The following is a 21,984-nucleotide window of genomic DNA, read 5'->3' as shown; positions in this document are numbered from 1 at the left end:
ATAGCACATGTTCAGAATAACCAATCAGCTAAATAGACAAAGTGATGCATGGGTAAACACAATCTCATTTTGTGTGTAAATGCTGGAAGGGATTCATGTTTTTGCCCTGCACTGCATATTCATGTGAAGTCCACAGAGAATGGTGGTATGTTAGACCACTGTAGTGGTTTTACCAATTTGGTATTTACAGAGAGTCCACACAGGCCTAAATATCTTCTATTTTTTTATTCCGCTCAAAACATGGCACCGTAGACCTTATACATACCCATCACATTTAATTAAGACATGTACACCAAACAAAATCTGGTAAGATATGCATGTTTTATTGACCTTTTATACTCAATTTGGCACAAAGGACTATTGGTATGCAGTTAAAACAAAACACAAACAAATGCTGATGACTTTGTTATACTCTCTCATTCTGCTCACCACTTTTCCAGTCTGATTGCAACCAGTGCTGATGCTCCTTTTTTAGTTCACTTCTTGGCGACCTCTTTGTCAGGGATCGTTTGGTCCTGGGCCATATTTTTCTTATTCAGTAGATGGCAAGTCAAAACATAAACAAAGGCTATGTCAAGAAATGTATTTAAAAAAATGCTCCTGGAATTTGCAAGAGACAATAAAAGAATGCTTAGCGAACTGCTCTATCGTCATGAAATTGTGTTGTTTCTATATTGTGAATAATACATGGGTAATCTAAATAATGATTGACTCTGTCTTTGATACAAGAGAGCATAATTGATGGTAATGTTAATTTGACATTCCCCTCTTGAGAATGATTATTAACCCCTCCTTTGGGGCAGATACAATTCTGTGACAGTTTTTATTTTTTGGGAACTGGATTTGTGAAGTATCTAAACATTAATGTTGAACTTGCCCGGCAACAGAAAATGTCTAAAGAGGAAAGTTGACAGCTAAAACAAAGAATGGACCATTGCAAATCTAGGATTTTTCTAAATAGGGAAACATTAAGTGGCTAAATTACACAGAAGGGGCCAACTATATGTCCAACATCCATAACATCCACAACTGCTGATTCATTAAAGGGATAGGTCAACCAAAAGAAGTCTTCTCTGATCCACCCGTGGCCAACTATATGTCCAACATCCATAACATCCACAACTGCTGATTCATTAAAGGGATAGGTCAACCAAAAAAAGTCTTCTCTGATCCACCCGTGAACATGACTCCAGAGGATCTCAGAGGACATTTTGGCTACGAACATGGTGTAAATGACACTGTTTTAAGTCAAATTTGAATGTTGTTTTTTTATGTTCGAAGAATCAGTCACCATTCATTTCATTTGTATTGGATTTGGCTGCAACACAGTGTTTGTGTTTTGTGGACTCGAACACCCCTCCATCGGCATAGAGGTGAGTATGCAATGAATGAATTTTCATTTTTGGGTGAACTATCCCTTTTAAGAATTAGAAACAAAATAAAAACTAACAAATTGTCATATTTGTTTTTTAGTAGGAACTATTTTTTAAAGGCTTTTGACAGGAAAGTGGCACTTAAGGGGCCAGTCCAATTTCAGTTCCCTCTGGCCCCGCCTCTAGAATTAATAGAATTTGCTTCGATTTTTTTGTTAATGTTTTTCATTAAATGAAACGTGTGGCTTATAATTAACTTTCTTAACTTGTGTTGTTTTTTTAATACCACACAATGCCTGTCTGCTATGTCAGAGTTCTGTTAAGCAAACAAAATAAGCTTAAGACAAATATTCACAACTTTTCAGATCAAAAGCCCTGGAATTCATTTTAAAATAAAGCTTTGCAGCAGAAAACGAATATTCTTGCACTTTTACTTTGAAAGCAAAATTGCTAAAGATATTGCTGGCTGATTGCTGCCAACCTCTCCATAGTCCGATCACTCTCTAAATGGTAAGCCAAAGTTCAGCACTCCTTTCTGGAAAAGGCACACAACACTAGCAATCTTTTTAAGACAATCCAAGTACTCAATGGGACAGGCCTATCCATTAACACACCATGGAATACCATTCTACCTGTTCAGTGCTTCGAAAATAATTACAAAGCATGTTAAAATGAAGATCTCCACCCTACTAAGTAACATCTGTACCCTAGAGTCATGAAAGACACTGTTCTCTTCAGTGTAGTCAAGGCACACATTTAACTGTGCAGCTACTACAGAGATTTCAGTGACCACCAGGGGGATCAGACCTTTAGGGGTGCTCAGCCCCTAATGACGATGTGACATGGATACGGTGCCTCACAGTGTTCAAAACTCACACAAATTTCACAGGATATTCTATTTATCATTATTTATTTTACAGCAATTATACTTTTAAGGAATTACGAGTATGAAACACGATTTTAACACCACATAATTGTTCAAAGAAAATGAAAAATTGAAATACCTACTCAATGCAAACATGCTTAACATTTTTTTTTTTTTTTTTTACACAGAATCAACTTCAGAAATAACCCAACTACATTGGTGGTGAGGTTTACTGATGAAAACTGTTTTCTTTCTATGTGCCTTTAACTTAGTTATTTTTCAAGGTCATACTGTCATATTTTATTTTATTTCTCAATTTATTTTAAAATGTTCATACAGATTTATCCTTTTTATTTCATTTAAACTTTTTAAATACATTTACCCCAATTTACTCTTTTAAAACTTGTTTTAAACTTTCAGATTTGAAATACATTTCTTTAAATTTTTAATTTATGTCCCTGTACAGCATATTGAATCTACCTCTGTATGAAACTTGCTTTATAAATAAAATTGTCTTGCCTTGCCTTGTCATATATCACTCATACACTGCCGGCACAGCCCTCAGGGGAAATTTGGGGTTCAGTATATTGCCCAAGGACACTTCAGCATGTGGAATCCGGGAGAATGTGACGGAACTGCCGACCTTGTGGTTAGTGATTGACCCGCTAGCTCTTAAGCCACAGCCGTACAGTTAAAATGAATGTAATTTTGCAAGGTAAGTAGTAAGCAAGATCAAGTTAAATGAGGAGGTATGAGGAGAAATTAATCACATGGGAACAGTCCATCTGAGACCAAACACTACTTTGAATAGTTCAGTGGCTACGATAAGAGAGAAACTCTCACTTAACTGTGCAGTGCAGGCTCAGGGCATCATCTATCTACCAAGAAGCCCAAAGTGAATCTTGGTCTGGCAGTGATCCAGTTCGAGCCATGTTGAGAATGTTATGAAGGGTCAATGCTGAGAAAATGCTATCTATACACTTAGTCCATGCATGTTCATAGAGCTCAAACACAACTGTGCGTGTGTGTTTGTTGTAATTGAGAATAGTCAGTGTGTCCCCCCTGCTTCCCGAACATGCAGGTCACTGCCACAACATATTGCAGATACGTCTCCCAATAATTTCACAGAAACGTACTTACTCTGACTCCACAAGTCCAATATACCTCCAGTATAAGATTTTTACTCAAGAGATGCAGAATGCAGCATTTTTCCAGGCATTTTAAGACAAGAAACATATCGAGATCCTGCTACTTTAACTTGGTGGCTGGTATGGTGCTCTCTCCCCTCTGCATTTGTCTCTGGTGTCCTCTCCCTCTCTTTCATCCTCCACAGTCTCTCAATATTATTTTTTTCTCTTGGCCAATTCCATTGACATGTTCCAATTTTAGAGCATTTAATGTTGGGAAAAATACATATCATCCACAGAATACATAAAATTGTGAATTGAATTGACTTTTTTCAGTTTACTGGTACCAGTTAAGCCAACAATCTTGATTTCACTATATGTCCACTTTCTTACCTGGTTAGTCTTGCTTTGGACAAGGATATGTACTCGAGAGGTCAGATACCAAGATTGCTTGTGCCCAAACAGAATATTGCAGCCAATGTCAAGAAAAGTGGCAGTACCTTGCCAGTTAAATTCCAGATGCAGTGGATCGTTGGTACAGATGTGATATTATATATCTTGGATGACCTGGAAGGCCATTAGGAAATGTTTGTGGTACCAGCAAGAGGCAAGTTTCCTGCTCTTTGGCCCCATAAAATCAACTTAATACTCGATGTAAACATCTAGAAAGGACAGTGAAATCATAAGGCCCTTTATAGCCTCATGCCCAGTGTCCCCAAAGCTACGAGAAGTTGACTGAAACAAGGACTCGGTCCCCTCAATGCATCGCAATAAACCGTGTTAGAGAAAACATGATGGCCTGCACCCTTAGCACAATGGAACCTTGCCTTTTGTCAACAAACTTTGAATTTGCTCAATGTTTCTACAAAAGTTAGCAATTTATAATCTTACACGATGAATAATCTAAGGATCAGACTAATGCATCAACTTCACCAACCTAAAGTCTGTTGTCAAGGTGGTAGCCTCTGGAGTCTTTATGTGAAATACTTAATTTCTGAATTTTTAGCACTTTTACATTTAGTGGTTCATATCTAATCATATTCATTGCCCTCCAGGTAATTTTTAAGTCACTGAATTTTTAACTACTTTTGCTGTAATGACAGGGTTTTCCTTTTTGGTAATTTTGATTTCCATGTTGATGACCTGAAAAGGTTCCTGCAGCAGATTTTTAAACTGGCTATATCTTTCAGCTTTAAGTCGATGTGTACTGATAAACACATAATGGTGGTCATACACTTTCCATGGTGTATGAATCTGTCAGTGTCATACATTAGTTCGTACATTGAGATCTTTCGGGAGAGGTCCTTTTTATCTATTTCAGAAGCTAAAATAAAAAACTAAAAAGACCAGAGAATTTGAAGTCAAAGCTGTAATGATTTACCCCCAGAAATCAGGTCAGCTGACTCTCAAATCTCTTTTAAAGGTCCGGTGTGTAAGATTTAGGTGAAAGGGAACTATTGGCAGAAATGTAATGTAGAATAATCCTCATGATGTTTTCACTAGTTCATTTCAATTGTATGAATTGTAGTTTTCTTTAACCCAGAAAAGCCCCTTTATATTTTAATACTCTATATTTACATCAAGGGGACCCTCTCTTAGTCCAGACTGGACAAACTAAACACCTTTTGAGTTTTTATGACAACTGAAGGTTGTAGTGACAGCAAAAATGTTTGTGGTCGCTGTCAGCCCAAACACACACACAAAAACTAAGGTAAGATATGTGAAAGCTGCATATGTCTTCAACCCTTCCTAGGCGGATCTGCTACAGTGAGGATGAAGATGCAAAGGTAAAATAAGTAAAATAAAAGACAAAGGGAAAACTGCCATTTTTGAGAGGTATAAAACACTTGGGTAATTCATTTGAGCAATGTTGCAACTATACTGTGCTGCGCAGTGTTGTGTGTTTGAGTATTTCTGCCTCAGTCTCTTGCTCTGCCCAATAAATCCTTTAAAAAAGTTCAAACAGCTATAACATTAATGTCTTGGGGCTATTCCACCATTTTCAATGCTGCCCAGTGTGTGTGTGGGTGTCTAGTGGGGGGGGGGGGGGTCCCCTGCTGGATTCTCCTGAATTTCTTCGGACATTACATTGGTAGGCCAGGGAGAGAAAGTCTGCAGAAACTGCGCAACGTCTCGCTCAGACATTTGCATTCACACATGCGGAACAAGATGAAGGTGCATATTATTATCTTGACAATGCTCCCTCAATGTAACAGTAAAACACTGGCCTACTGACTGCAAACCAGGGTTTGTTGGTTAAAGTTGCAATTGCTTTCCACAGCAGTAAAAATAGCATTGTGGCGACAATGTGTGTCTGACCGCACAACATTATAAAACTAACATGCTCAAGGTCACTCAAGTGCATTTGTTATTTAAATAATGCACTGGCCAGGTGTCAGTCGGACACTAGCAAACATACACTTGCATTGTCTTGTGCATTGTGTCAGATTGGGCCACAAGGAAAAGGGGTGGGTTGCACTTCCTGGTTACCATTCATAAATAGATAGATAAGAGAGAAAAACAGGCACTTTTCAAATTCTGTTCTGGTGATAAAAACAGAACAATCATGATATACTTCATGCAAACAACACAGGTTATCTTATGAAAGCACAGACTTCTTTCTATAATCAAAATGTTACATCTTACAGAAGATGCTTTGTTACGATTATCTTTGTTCTAATTAATAACTCAGAAAAAGGGGAAAATCCAATATGTCCATGTCACTTTGAAATGACTTCTGACAGTGGGACACCCACCATGCGTTTTAGCCTCCTTGCTCACACACCCATGCCTGAATTGTGAGATCAGAATCAGATGCAGAACTGTGCTTGTACACACAACGCAGGTTACACAGAGAAAAGATTTAAAAAATCCTCAAGAAATAAAAAAATAAAAAAACAACAATGGATTGGCCCATTAATGACATATTTACTTCATGAGATGCTCGCAACAAATCAGTTGTATCTCCACTTTGACAACAATACACGTGTATTATAATTTTAAGAATGACTGCTTCTTTGAGATGCTCTTAAGCCTTCTCTAGAATTATTCCTTGACATTAAAATTCCCTCCCACAATCGACAGGATTGACAATGTCACTTACATTTATTAGTGCCAGCCACTGCTGCTTCCGAGCACTGGGTGCTTGTTAATCAATTGGAAAAATGTTTTTTCCCACTTTCCATATTGTGAATAATAGGCATGTATTGTAAATTTAAGAAATCTTCTTTGATTACCTAAGAATAATTCCATGACATTAGTAAGCCCTCCACAAATAATTCTACAATATAGTTTTTTTTGTGTTCTTGCTGTACATTGTGTGTAGAGCATTTTATATATAGACTAAGAGTAAAGGTAGAAAAGTTTGCATTCATCCTACCTACATTGCATTTTGGAAATTTCAGAAGTCGGTTAGGCAATCAACACAATCTTTAGAATCAATTTCACAGCTTTTCAAAACAAAAGCTGTCTACAAAGCATCAACAACCAAACAAAAATGTTGGACTCTTACTTTGTAAACAAATTATGGAAGCGGAAGAGGAAACGATTCCATGAATGTTGTTGCCATGATGATGATAAGCAATAGCGACACCTGTGAAAGTCTATGTCAGTCCTATATGGTCAAATATTATTGCTCGTAGGCCAGTTTCAACCTGCAATCAGCCAGTTGTTCAACCACTGTCATATGCTCTCTGCTTTCTTTTAGAGTTTCTAGGTATCAAAGAAAATCATGGAAACACATTGAAATTAGTATTTACATACACACAGCAGTCGGCTGAGCTGGCAGTCTTTCATTGTTTCCAGGGACACATTCACATACTGCTAAAATAATGGCCATGTAACAGTGTGTTACTGTGTCCAACAATAGCTCCTGGTCTTTGTCTTTTCCTAATGCAGGGTGTGAGATGTCGAGCCCTGCCTGCAGGAGAGGTGGCGGTGATGGTCGTGTGATGGTAGAATAGTGATCGATAGGTAACTTTATTACCTTTCAGCCCCAAGAACCCGCCTGCTACAATCTCTGTGTGCGGGTGGGGAAAACAGAGATTGAGTGGCAGAGAGAGATACAGTCACTCTGCTCTTAACATTACCAGTTGACCTGAATGCACAAGATCACTTGAATTAATACATTAAACCATTTTGTTCATTACATTCATGACTAGATCAGTATCGAATCATGTGTGCAAGGTGTACGACCTTACATATTGAATTTAAGGTATGGCTATATATTATATTTTCCCAAGCACATTCCACACAAAATACACTTTAATCAATTTGATAATCTTAGTGTTGAGATTTATTGCTATTGTATTCTTTTGTAGTTATCCAATGACAGTCAAACCTATTTCTCTCTGTCCCTCTCTCTTTCTGTTTATATATACATATGTGTTACTGACTTGACTGAACCCTGAGTCCTTGTACTTTATCGTTTGCAGATGCAGTAGCCTCCTGTTCCCAAGTCAGTAGTGATATACATTCAGCCTTTTTCTCTTAGCCTGTGTGAGCTGCTGAGTAGGCGAAATGCTGCCAGACTCAAGCGTTAAAACTAGAATCCTGACTTCAAATTGATGATTGTATTTCTATAAATCAAGTTTTTTTTCCAAGTCTGGAAAACAAATTCTGAGCGTCCAAATTACACTAATTCTGAGATTAAAATAATAATTATGAGGTGAATTTAAGTCACTATTTTTAAGTATTTTTTAAATATTATTGGTGAGATTTTCATCAGAAAAATACACCTTTTAAACTGATGCACATAAATAGTTTTGGCAAAAGAGACTCATTCTGAGCAAAAAGTCAGAACAAGTGTGAAATAAAGAAACTGCTAAATGCAGTCAGCCAGAACAGACACAGATAGCAAAATAATACTGGCAGCAGCTCCACCTATTAACAACAATTACACTACTCAAAAAAATTAAGAGAACACTTAATCGTTACAGTATAACACCTAGGGCCCGATCTACTGAGATCCCAAATAAAGAGTTCTAAATTGCGTGTGCATTATAACAGATTGCACGCTTGGTTGGTGGGTGTTATGCGGGTGATCTACTCAAAATAATTGAGCAAATGAAGGTGTAAACATGACAGAGGCAGTAGAGTGTTTTGCGTAGGTTACTGGTTTCTGCCATGGAGCATTACAGAGAGCAGCGTGACCACAAGTGGAAGAGGCAAAAAAACATATTGTTGAGCTACAGCAAAGAAATATGAAGACAACTCAAAGCGTAGAAGGTGAGAGCTGTGTCGTCTGTGGCACGAGCACACAGGCACAACACTTGGAGTGCGCACCAGGCAACGGGTTGGCACTGTATCTGGTGTGACATGGCCGTGGAAGGGGAGCAACCCAGTAACAGGACTGGTATCTGCTCCTTTGTGAGAGGAGGAACAGAAGTAGACTTGCCAGAGCCCTACAAAAGTACCTCCAGCAGGCTCCTGGTGTGTATGTTTCCGACCAAACTGTCAGGGTGGCATGAGGGCCTGACTTCTTCTAGTTGGACCTATGCTCACAGCCCAGCACTGTGCAGAATTGGAATTTGCCAGAGAACACCAGAATTGGCAGGTCCGCCACTAGCGCACCGTTCTCTTCACAGATGAGAACAGGTCCAAACAGAGCACATGTGACATGAAAGAGTCTGGAGAAGCTGTGGTGAAATGCCTGTAACATCATCCAGCATGACCGGTTTGCTGGTGTGTCAGTTATGGTCTGGGGAGGTATATCCTTGTAGGGTCACAAAGACTTCCATTTCACAGCCAACGGTATCTTGACTGCTGTTAGGTACCAGGATGAAATCCTCAGAACGATTGTGAGACCTGACTATCAGTATACCCAACACAACCAAGTACCGACAGACTGTCCAGGAGCCTGTGATTTCAATTTTTTACTTTGACTTTTGGTGTGGTTTTGAATCTACATCAGTTAAGATTTTTCAAATTGAATAATGTCTGATTTGATGTGTGATTAAAGTGTTTTTCGAGCAGCATACATTCATACAAAAAGAGCAGTTTAAGCAGTTCAAACTACGACTATTTCAAAATACACTTATTTCTCTTCTGCAATGGTGATAATGATGATGATGATTATGATGACAGATAGTCAGCACAGTTCTAAATTATTAGACAAAATTTAATTTGTATCAAGCTTGATCTAATGTCTCATTCTAATCTAAAGTAAGATGTAAAGTAAGAGATTGTAATTACTTGGAGGCACCAATATATTGTAAAATATGTATTTCTACATAATCAGGACCTGTTAATTTTGGTCTATAATGAGCACCACATTCATAAAGAGCAAACTTCTTCCTGTGTTGGCACTAAATTGTGGTTTTGTACGTGCAAAATGTCCAAGGTGAACATAATTCCTGCACACTGTGCTGTGGATTCAACCACAACCAACCCCCCCAAATGTCCTATTTGGTTGGGGAGGGTGCAAATAACTAGAAATCCTAAATCCTCTATTCCATCTGGCTCTCTGCTTACACTTCACAAAGTATGTGCCTGATCTGGGGTCATAGATACAGAGTGGGTATCATTCAGGACTGTTGCTGTAATGATAGTATACTGCTGTGGGGAAGATAAGAGCATGATGGTGCTCTGACCTTTCCCTGGTGTCCTGTCTGTAAACAGTCCTAATGTGTGATAACACCTAGGTCCCCTGCTTCTTCCTGTTTTTCTTTCTTGCACGACTCCTACCAGCTCCTTCTTTCTACCACCATCCTGCTTCTGCTCCTTTCTCTACCTCCACAGTATTAAAACCTTGGGTAATAGCTGAGTGTAATATCCCTCCCTCCCACTGATATCCTTTTGTACTCAGGAGAAATCCTAGAAATCCCCTCTCCTGCTCGTCTGCTTAATCTCCTTATCGGTGTGGAGATTACAGCACACAGTGAATAGAAGAATGAGCAGTAAAGAGCCAAGCACAAAGTGAAAACCGCTGTAATGTGATTTGGCGAGGACTCGCAAGATTACAAGTATCTAATGCAAAATATTGCTACAGAGTTGCCCTGAGGGCTTGACCGATCGCGGCATCAAGAGTTTGGATAAGAGTGGGAAATAAGACTACCTGCGGTCCTCCAAAAGCCAGAGTTAACCATATGGCAGTAAACCTCAGCATAGCTCTAGTCACATTTACAACAACAGTAATGTCCACATCACCCTCAGGTGAGGATATCTGAGTGAGGTAGAGTTCCTGAAGAGAATCAAAACTGAGACAAGTGGAAGCAGAAGAGGAGTAAAACAGGAAGAGATCTCTACTCTGGAGCAGGTCCTCATTTTACTGTCTAGCACTCTGGCAGTACTCCCTCTCTCTCCTCCTCTAACCCACACAGCCCCCTGCTCGGCACACTCAATTATTCATCAGCTTACAGATGCACTGAGGAGAGCAGAGAGGAGGGAGTAGGCAGATGCATATCTCCTTTCTACTCTTTACTGTAGCTCCTTTCTTCTCCTCTCTTCCTTTTCAAAAGTGACCATCCCTTCATCTCCATCCTTCCATGTACAGCATGAATAATTAACATTTATGACCCCATGGGTGCAAAAGAGAGGAAAAGAAAAATGCCTGTCATCACCTTTTCCCTTTCCTTTTTGTGTCTTTGGTAAGCACCTGAATCCTGACCCAGTCACCAGTTTCGCTCATAATCCTTTCATTTTGTTTCCTTCCCCGCTCACCTCTACCTTTCGATGTACTTGTTCATTAGTTCCGGCTATTTGCTTTCTTTCCTCTCTTGCAGCCCCTGTTACCGTTCTTACATCCTTTGCACCGGAGGCCTTTGTTCTTGCTGAGAGTCTCCAAAGGGAAAAGGTAGAAGTACTTTAAACTCTGTTACTGTTTTCAGAGTCCCATCAAGGATATCCCTGCAACCTCAGACCTGTGTGATTATGTGCGTGTGTGTATGGGCACATATACTTGCAAGCAGAAACACTGCAGTACAATTATTGCCCATAATATGTTGAAAATGTAGCAAAAAATATCAGAATTAGTAGTAAAATATTATTCATTCAAAAATAATAAATTAATATAAATGATAAATCTGTAATAAACATGTGGAAGCATTTAATATCCATGCATGTGTATGTTTATTTCAACTATATTTTAGTTTTTGGAAAAGAAAAGTGGTAGAGTAAGACAGAGCTAATAAGCAGCAGTGATGAAGAAGAATAGCTAATGTCAGCGGCACTGGCTATATCAAAGCCCCCCGCTTGCTTCATATCTTCAGACAGTCACCAGCAACAGACTCCCCATCATTAACTTCTGTACACTTCACCAAACTGAGTGTGGAAAAATGGAGAAAAATGGAAGGGGCACTGCGATAACAAGAGAAAAACATGACAAAAAGAAAAATAATGCCTCAAAGAGACAAGGAGGGCAACAAACATGAGCATGACAGAGGTCACTAAGCCATAGTTACATGACAACTGTCCTCTTACTCTCTTTCTTTCTTTCTTTCTTTCTTTTAATTTTCTCTTATATTGCTAAATAAAATATTACTACTTCTTCATTAATGGAAATTTGAACCTTTGCCATCATAACGGTCGGTGTGGAAGTGACAGCAATCTTTGACAAAAGAGTAAAGCAGTAATAGAAGTCTGTAGTGAGTAATAGTAAAGCAGATGTTCTTTTGCCAACAGCCATATAACGGCAGAGGGGTGTGGGTGGATGAGGAGGGAGGAGGCCGGCTGTGCACATTGCAGGTTTTTGCATCTTTTAAGCGATGTAATCTGTACAATGTTTTAGATGCTTCACCCTCTGTTTGTTGTTGCTTGCTTACAATTACAACTCTTGAAGCAATTACTGTATACTGAACCCATGAGTCTCTCACTGAGAAGGCTAAACTAAGCCTGAGGGGGAAATAATTTCCATTCGAAGTTAGTTCCCATAATGCATTGTGTAAGTTTTAAGTTGTGAAACTCAGGAAAGCTTAAAAGCCTCTCAGGGGTATGAGTTGCATTGAATCACAATGCAAAGCTAGTGCTAAATCAATCAGCTGAAGCCTTAAGGTGTGCTGTTAAACAACACATGCCAGCTCACTTCAGCATTCAAACCAGAACTCATATAGGTTGGAAACACACACTTGGATAGCTCCCTGTGCTTCAGACAACCAGGGAGAATGTACTGGGAGTCTCCTATAGGTCAGTACATGCTGTATCACTGTTTCCAGCTCCACACTGCATGCCAATAAAAAGTCTCCTTTTCAGCTGAATCTCCTGTCTAGGCCTCATTCCCATGACAGACACTGAAAACCTACCGTATAACTGTGTGTATTACATTTAATGCTGGCTCTAGGATTATTAAACATTAAGAAACAACATAATAAATAAATAACTTGAATCAGGATTTGTGTTCATATCAGGATGTTTTAAATGTTTTATATTTCATATAAGATTTTAAAATTTTTCTTTCTCACTAAATCCCAAAGGCTAATTCTAATTTTATTTTATATTGACTATCCAGCAAAATTAATAATACAGAAATCGGAATGAAAGAATGTCACTGTTTGAATTTAAAATCCATTAGTGATACAGCATGTGAAAGAACCATAAACATATTGATTCCTTCATATTATCTTTTCAATCATGTTTAAAAATACTATATCTTTTTATTGTAAATGGCAAAAAACTAAATGTCTCACCTAAAATGCAAACGGACCAAGTAATGGTATTTGTTTTTACTTGCAAAGTTTTTATTTAAGACAAACTGATGTAGCCATTCTCTAAAAAGCAATTAATCACCATTATCATCAGCTCATGTGTGTTTTAGTAAATCAAACAGAATGGACCTTGTAGCCTCTGATCGAAGGACTGGATAGTGCATGTATTGTCAGATGCTGGTATTGGAGACTTCAATCCAGCTTGGTCGCAGCACAGTACCTCTGGAGGTACCCCAGTTGTGCACTAACCCAAAAAAAAATCATAATGTTTCACATCTATACTAACACATAGCTGTGAGATATGGCTCATTCATAATGACAGTGATAGAAGAGCAGACATGAAACATTAGCCCGAGTTATCATCTGAATCCTTAAAGCTTAATGCCCCACACACACACATTAAAAGTCACACACACCAACATCACATCAGCCAGTGTTTTGAAATATCTGAACCTCTGTATGTGTAATCCTCACTTCACTTACTTTTTACACAAATCTCCCAACCTGTTGAGTGGCTATTAAAAAAAAGTGCCAAAAACAACTTTTATCTTAAAGACAAAAACGAGTTCTGGGCACTTTAGAGGTGCAAGGTTCCTTCCTTCAAGACAACATCTCTGTAAGTGCATCTTGCAATTCCAAACATACCATTCTTACACATGACCTCCACTACTAATAATAAATACAGTGTCTGTTTAATCCCCTGCAGTAAAATCTTTGTAGTCAGACTCATAAAATCAAGACATCGTTCTCTGGTTTACTTAAGTGGCCGAGAGGGAAAGAATCACTGTAACAGGGGTGTACTTTATCAATACCAATACAAATGCCAGGTCATTGTACAGAGCTGTGAGATTGATAAATGTCGCTTTTATCATTCTCCCACACAAGTGAGACTTCAGACAAATTCTTTGCACTCTGGTACAATATTAAGGAAAAAAAAAGCCGAGAACAGATCAACAGGCACACATCTTTTTGATCAAGTGGAAACAAATAACTTGATATAACAGACACAGAAACTCTCAGTCACACATTTTATGTCAGTGTAATGTATGTGTCAGCTTTCATGTGTATGTACTGTATCTCTTGTCTCTTAGTAGCATTCAGGAGACCCCCCACAGGGCCTAAGTACTCACCCAGAAGTACATCATCATCTCGGCTGAGAGGGGATGGCAGACCAGGGGGTGGAAGACAGGGGTATGCAAGGACACCGGAGGGGACAGCGTTCTTCCGCTTTTTCTTGCCGTTTGTTGCCGTCTTTTCAGTGCGCCTGTCCTGCTCTGAACTGATCTTCTTCTACTTTTTTTCTCTTTTCTTTTTCTCTTGGGAAAGAGTCTTTTGCCAGAACCCGTCTGCCAAGTGTTATCTGGTGGCCAGCTAATTGCCCCTGTGTTTGTGGTTTTGTAGCAGAGTTATAAAGTCCCTTTATGTGTCCCTCTGCCCTGGAAGACAGTCGGTCTTCCTCTCCTGCAGACTCTTCTGAAGCGTGACTTTGCCTCTCAGAGTCACCGCTGAGGCTTTTACGCCGCTTGTCTTCCCCCTGAACCTTTCAAAAAAGTCTTCCTCCGCTTCTTCGCTGAAGGGGGAAAGAAAAAGAGGGAAAGAGTAAAGAGAGAGGCAACAAGGGAGAAAGTGTTGAGGGGTGTACCTCCCTTCTCTTTTTGTTCTTTACTTCACTTCTGCTTCTTCTGCCTCTTCTTACTCCTCTTCTCCAACTCGCCACTCTTTAAAACCCACTCAGCTCTTCTTGCTTTCTCTTTCTTTGCTTGCTGTAAACTGAACGAATGTCTATTTCACTGACATACACTAAAATCTAAGTCTAAATACACTCTCTCCCTGTGCTTTTCTTCGTTTCTCGTTCAGGGTAGCTTCAGTCCAACAGCTCTGATTTGAGGGAGGGCAAGCCTAAGACAGACTTTCTTCCAGTGTTCCAGGGTAAAGAGCGCTGGAGAGGCTGGGAGGTGGGAAAAGCTTGAGATTACCACACGGTACAGTAGCACAGAAGCTTTCATCCGGAGAGAGACAAGTGCAGAGGGGACGGAGGGAAAGTAAGGGGGGGGCAGGAAAGGGAGAGAGAGAAAGAGAGAGAGGAGAGAAGGAGGGAGGAGGGATGAAGAGATGAGCTGGAGTAGGGAAGCTGGGTGACAGGCTGCAAAGAAGTTGTGGGAAAGCCAAACAAGGAGCCGGAACGAAGGAGGCAAGGCAAGACTAGATGGAGGGGGAAGGAACGACGAGAAAGAGGAGGCAGCATAGCTTGTTGTTGCCTTTGCTAAAGAGCCAACGATATCAGAATGGTTTCAATAGGTTGCACTGGGAGCATCGGGGAGGAGGAGGAGGGCTGGAGGTTCGGTGGTGGTAAGTGCGGGGGGTTAAGAGGCAACAGAGCCGTCAAAACTAATTTCAATTTAGAGTGCTTGCTGAACCTAGGAGGAGAGGATGAACAGGAGGAGAAGTGAAACAGCTAAACTAAAGCCGCTGCCTCTCTTTTTATTTCTCTTGTTCTTTTTTTCCTGGTCGGCAGAGAGAGGAATGGCGGAGCTAGTGTTCATGTGTGCATAGTAGTGTGTGTGTGTGTGTGCGCGCGTAGTGGTTAGCTGAGCTAGTCTGGGCCACAGGAGTGCAGAGGAAATACTGTAGGCTGCCATGCTGTGGGTGCTTGTGTCTGTGTGCACGTGTGTACATGTCTCTTTATGGTTGTGAGGAGAACTCTTGGTTCAAAACCATCATTGTGAGGATATTTTGTCCAGTCCTCACTTCCAAGGGCTTTTTGATGGTTAAACTGTGGTTCTAGGGCTATTCAAAGTTTAGGTAAGGTTTAGGGAAAGGGGTGGGGTGAAGGATTTAGTTTTGATTGCTAAGGTGTGATTATGTTTAAGGGTTATTTATTTTCTTGTATTTTATTCTACTTTATATTGTTCTGTACTGTAATCTTGGAGCAAGCTGGCACAATAAAAGCCTTATCTAATCTTATCTTAAGGAATTAAATTTGTGTGTGTGTGTTAGATTTAATCACACACAAATTGAAACATTTCTTTTTTACAACTCAGTGCTGAATCTTTATTATCGTCCACATAAATTTGTCGCTTTGAACATGCAGATAGTTGATGGGCGTGTTTGTGGACGCGGCATGCAGACAGAGAAAGAGAGAGAGTAAGAAAGATAGGTGGGTGAGGGATGGAGGCTGCCTCAGCACATTTACACCCCCCCACTCCACCCCACCCCCCCACTCCACCCCACCCCCCCACCACTAGTACAGTCAATACACCACTGATGCAAGCCACCAGATTAACCCCTTCACAGCCTGAAAATCTGCAATGCACACACAAGGAGCACTATAACAACTGGACTAGGAGAGAGAGTCCTGGTTACTCCAATGTCACTCTGGTGGCTTTCAGACATACACTGAGCTCCAGGAATCTTGCAGAAATGTTCCAGAGGGGCTGTATGTGAGAATGTAAACGTCCGAGCTAGTTGTTTCCTATAAGTCCTCTTGTAAAATATCCGGAATATGAATGAGCACATATGAGAACACAGCAAATAAAATTGCAGTGAGCAAGTGGGCATGTCGATGATATCTCTAACATGTAACAAACGCAAAACAAAAAAACAACAAGACTACAAATAGGTGACACACAAATCGACAAAGACAACAGAGACAACAAGATTAGAGAGCTTTAATGATACAGGCCCTTCCATGAATGTTCAGAAAATGTTTCTGTTGTTAACGTGTCTGACAATGTCCTGCAGCATTCTTCATATGTGCAAATCCTGCGAAATGTCCTGCCTCTATTTTTTTGGACATTTTCTGGAGTTCATGTCTAAAAGCAACATATGTGTCCCCTTGTCAGTGCCTCACTGGAATGTTAGACAGAATTTACATTTTTGGTTTCATAGCTGTGAAAGAAAATCAATCTAATTAAGAAATCATAAATACTGTAGCTCCTGAGTAGTTTAATTCTATTTAACTTGCACTGTAAGAAAAATTAACACCAATGTGATTTACATCTGAATGAAATGAAATGTATCAATTGAATTGAACTGAAGTTTTTTTTCTTAGGGACCATAAAAATACTGACTTGAATGTTATGTGAAGTTCTTGCTCTCTCATTGCTGATGGACAAAATGGTGAATATTACATATGTTTTTTATTTTTAATAAATCTAATTTATAAACCAAAACCGGCAATGAATGTGTCTTACTAAAAAGTATTGCACTGCACATTTTATTAGGCACACCTTACTTGGTAGTTCCTCCCTTGGCTTTCATAAAGTCTCAGCTCTATATTGCATTGACTCCCCAACATTTGCTGAGATTTTGCTCCATGTTGATCTGCATTAGCTATTTCTTGATTTGTAAGCTGCACATCAATGCTGCCAAAATCCTGTCCTACCACATCCCAAAACGTACCTTTAGTAACCATTAAAACATAGTAAACTGTGGTTACAAAGGAATGAACATGGTCAGCAACAATACTTGGATAGACTGTGAGAGTCAAACCATCATTGGTTGGTATTAATGGTCCAAACTGTGCAGCCTCAGATCTCGGTTTTTGGCTTGGAACCTGATGTGGTGACCGAAAATCTGTTTAAAAATTCCAGGAGATCCTTGTTCCTTTTATTCCTTATATCAGATTCTTTTTGGGCCAAACTATTACATAGTATGCTCACAAGCTTTTTTTTTGCAAGTCCAAGTCAAGTCTCAAGTCTTTGGTCACAAGTCCAAGTCAAGTCTCAAGTCTTTGGTCACAAGTCCAAGTCAAGTCTCAAGTCATTGTGGGGTGAGACTTGATCAAGTCTCAAGTCTTTGGTCATGAGTCCAAGTCAAGTCACAAGTCTCTAAAAAATAAAAGTCTCATGTCTCTTCTGGTTGTAATGAGCCTTCTATCATCTGCTGCTATCCAGTCTGTTAAGAATACTGCACAGCTATATCTAATCATATATATATATATATATATATGATTAGATCATATATCATATATATATATATATATATATATATATATGTATATATATATATATATATATGATTAGATATATGATATATATAATATACCATAAATTACCAAATAATAGTTTCAATTTACTGCAGGGTCCCCTTTAAACGCTGGGTGCAGGTGTATATTTTGATAAATAACTGCTGGTTCCAAATAAATGCCAGGTCTAATTTATTTTTATAAAAATTAAAAAAGACGTGACCACTGACACTGCACGTTTTTCTTTGCCGTTTTCACATATTATGCTTGCTTTCTGCTGATCACCATGGCTCCGGTGCAGCAAAAAAATAAAAAGTATGACTCGAAATTCAAACTTTCTGTCGTAAAATATACAGAGGAAAACTCGGGAGAAGCAGCCGCTCCAGTTTCTCTGTCAACCCCGAGAGAGTGCGAGATTGGCGAAAAAATAAAACTGAGCTTCAGCGTCTGTCCGAGGAGGACAGCAAAAGAGCTAGGCTGCCTGGTGGAGGGAGGAAGAAGGCTAGTGAGGAGTTTGAAATAAACCTGCGGGAATGGGTTATCAGCAAACGGGCAAGCCACGAGAGAGTGTCCCGCAAAATGATCAGGGCGATGGCGTAACAAATGTGCGCCACCGTGAGCGACAGCAGAGATGAGGAGCTTGCCGCGAGTGCTGGTTGGCTAAACCGTTTCCTCCGCCACAACAACTTCACTTGCAGAAGACGTAAAACTATTGCCCAGAAGGATTTTGTGAGAAAGAAATTAAATGCCTGTCCCAAACTGCCTCCTGGTCCCAAATAGTGATGTAACGGTATGGGATATTACAGTATGGTACGGTGACGGTGTTAGTACAGTATACCACGGTATTTCACGATGACGGTATTTAATTTTTTAAAATATTTTTTTTGGTACTAGGAGCCGTGAAATAACCAACAAAACAGACAAGTATCATTCTTAGAAGAAAAACATTGCTTTATTTAAGCAAAATGTGTGTGTGTGTGTCTGTCTGTAAACCACCATAATCTCTTTCTATCAAATTCGGGTTGCGCTTTGGCATGATGTCACTGCCATGCGCCAAACAAACAACTAATCTACAAGTGAACAAAGCGTTGCAAAGCAACGTAGTGATGCCTTGTAGATCTGTAGACAACAAGACCATGCCGTTCCAGGGAGAATGAAAGTGACGTACAACAACAATAACGATGCTCTTTGAATGAAACATTGTAGACCGGCTACAGTGGGATTTATAATGATTCATTTTACCTGCTTAGACTTAAGCTGTGCATATTCTTTTTTATGCCACTCGCGGAGATGGGACGTCATGTTAGATGTATTCGCCGATCTTGTAACTACTTTCCTGTTGCATAGTTTGCAAGTCGGCTCCCCGTCGTCCTTTATGGATCCATCCGGTTGTTTTGGGTAGCTAAAAAACTCCCAAACAAATCAACGGAGTCGCTTGGCCGGAGGATAAAGAGGTGGTGAAGTAGGGGACACCGGGTCAACCGGGACCGCGGGTAAATCTGCCTCTGGTTCTGAGTCTGCCATCATCAAGCCATGCTTTTTTCATGTGGGTCTCGCGTGTGTTTACCAAAACTACCTTTTTGATTGGACTGTCACTGAACCAACTAAAAGACACTGACCATGCAGCCTGCCCTGAACTAAATGGAATATACACAGGTAGGAAACGCTTTTTCAATCTACTGCTGCAGCTGTAAAATTACATTATAATGTGACTGAGTGAGACTGACCACCAAGGATCTTAATGTGAACGTGAAGTGAAATGTTTTATTTGTGAGTTCCCTACTCGTGTAAGTGGAGTTGCGCCGGCAGCGCTGCATAATATTAAAATAATTAATTAATTACTGTCACCGTGAGCTTGGAAATCTCGCGGTGGCTTTACACCACTACACGGTATACCTTTTCACCCCTAATAAACGCCTGGTCTGTTAAGTGATTGAAACAAATAAACGCCCCGGCTATTATTTGGTAATTACGGCATATCATATATATATATATATATATCCAATCGCCATGGTGTTACCCTTTTCTGAGATAGTGCGAGAGGCGCACGCCGGAGTAATATGGTTACCATGAAAAAAGTACGGACGCCCGTCAGAGTTTCCTCAATGTTAATACGCCAAAAATTTAAAACGTAATGATTGTTTACGAGTCCCAAAACACAAGTGCGAGTCGAGTCCGAAGTCTTTTGAGCAGGAGTCCAAGTCAAGTCTCAAGTCTCTGTGTGTGCGACTTAGGTGCAACTCAAGTCCGAGTCGCAAACTCGAGTCCCCATCTCTGTTACATACACATTCAAAATGACTAATTGATTACTCATTTGTGAACATCTCCTTGGGCACCAATGAAGACCAATGAAGTCTACACTGTTGCATTGGGTAACATGTCAATACCACAAATACAAATATTCCCAGTAATAATATTGGGATGTGCTCGCAGACTTAAAATAATCACTGAATATGGTGACATGGAGAGTCAGTATATAAACAGTAATCTACACATATACAAGGATGGGTTGGGAAGTCTAAAAGACTGGTTCAGAGGGACAAATCACTATCATTTTAACCCTCCAAACAAAAATGAGGGAGAGTCGTTTAAGAACTGCTCCTGTGAAGTGTAGAGTACATTTCATAATAAAACTGTATCAAACACTAAGTGTATTGAGTTTTCATATTTTCTTTTTCAAAATTTTGTTTCACTGATGTTAGGTACAAATTCTGTTTACTGTATAACACTAACTAAGTTGACAGCCTGCTCCTCACACCCTCTTCATCAAAGGAAGGAGTGGAAGGTGCAGCAAATTTCCCCAACTTGAGGCATATTATCATTTACCATGTAAATATGAGATAAGGTACTTCTTAGTATAGCTAGAGTAAGAATACCAATCCATATACTGCCATTTGTGATGAAAGAGGCTTTCTTGAAATAAGGCCATTTACATACATGTATGGATGTCTGCTGTGCAGCCTAGGCTTTCACTCTCCTTTATTTCTCTTTCTGAGATTACCAGAAGCTGAGAGATGGGGTGGCCTCTCTCTTTTTCCCTAGAAAGTACCATGTAAAAGCTAACAAGTTATTTCAGGTCTGGGTCATGAATAAGTTAATCCAAACCCTGCATATAAGTGAGCTAATTCAAAAAAATAAAAGATGACTGGTGCTGTTGTCGGGGTCTAGGAGAAGAGGTGCAACATCAGGTCGGTCAAGAAAGATGTGGACTATGAACGCTGTCTTCATTTTACAAGTGATATGTCTCCATGATGTGTTCATCTCATCAAAATGAATAAACCCTTTCTCAAGTGTGCCTTTAACAAAAGCTGTGCTTCTTTACACAAGAAAAACCTGATTTTTCACATCCAACACATGGTAAGGGTTGGGGAGTATATTTTCAAAATCACATCATTAATATGGATATTTAAAAAAAAGCTGAATAGTATCATAATATTGCTCACGTAACCCACACACAGCTCCCTTTTATGTATCAAGGTGTCTTTCCAAGAAAAAGTGCTGAATGCTGTCTGTTAACTGGTTGGTTCTGATCTTTGGTAAGAATAGCCAAACTAGCAGTTACAACTCAGTGAAGTGCAACTAAAATCTTTCTTGCGCGCAGAGGTGCACATATATGCATCTGTGCCTCTAACATTCCACTGGTCTCTCTCACCTCTCCGGGACAAAGTGAAAGTGGAGCGAGATGATAGAGGAAAACCTTTTAAAGAGTGGTTGGTTTGTACCGTTTCAGAGTCTGTCTGAGTGCCCTCCCTCAAAACTTCTGCTGACCTGCACTTTACACTACACCACACACACACACACACACACACTCACACACAATCCTAAGTGAAATACTGGTATATTAACCTAATACAATATAAACCTAAAAGCTCATGTAAATCATAACCATGCTGTCCTATTTACTGAGCTGGTAACGTATGTCCTGTGCCAAATGTTTAATATTTATTCAAGAGCTATTTTTGTTAACAGAGCCAGAGAGTCAATTTTATTTATTGGTGTGTGTGGTTTATGTTAT

The 21,984-nt window shown here is 39.7% G+C and overlaps 1 protein-coding gene across 8 annotated transcripts in view; it reads right to left on the bottom strand.

Moving 5' to 3' along the window:
* rbfox3a (RNA binding fox-1 homolog 3a) overlaps window positions 1-21,984 on the bottom strand; it is a 530,829-nt gene that overhangs the window by 152,733 nt on the left and 356,112 nt on the right. For 2 of the 8 annotated variants that reach the window (XM_069517545.1, XM_069517544.1), the window contains one exon: window positions 14,134-14,573. The exons of 5 other annotated variants lie outside the window; for them this stretch is intronic. In XM_069517545.1, coding sequence (XP_069373646.1) covers window positions 14,134-14,151 — 18 coding nt within the window. In that variant the 5' untranslated portion in view covers window positions 14,152-14,573. Of the gene's footprint in view, window positions 1-14,133; window positions 15,119-21,984 lie in introns of those variants that run through there. One more of the 8 variants, XM_069517546.1, reaches the window with a different exon arrangement.

This window comes from Paralichthys olivaceus, chromosome 21 (assembly GCF_024713975.1).
Source record: "Paralichthys olivaceus isolate ysfri-2021 chromosome 21, ASM2471397v2, whole genome shotgun sequence".
In the NCBI taxonomy this organism is placed as follows: Eukaryota; Metazoa; Chordata; class Actinopteri; order Pleuronectiformes; family Paralichthyidae; genus Paralichthys; species Paralichthys olivaceus.
The sequence above is the reverse complement of the archived record's forward strand: the minus strand, read 5'-3'. Positions and strand labels throughout refer to the sequence as shown.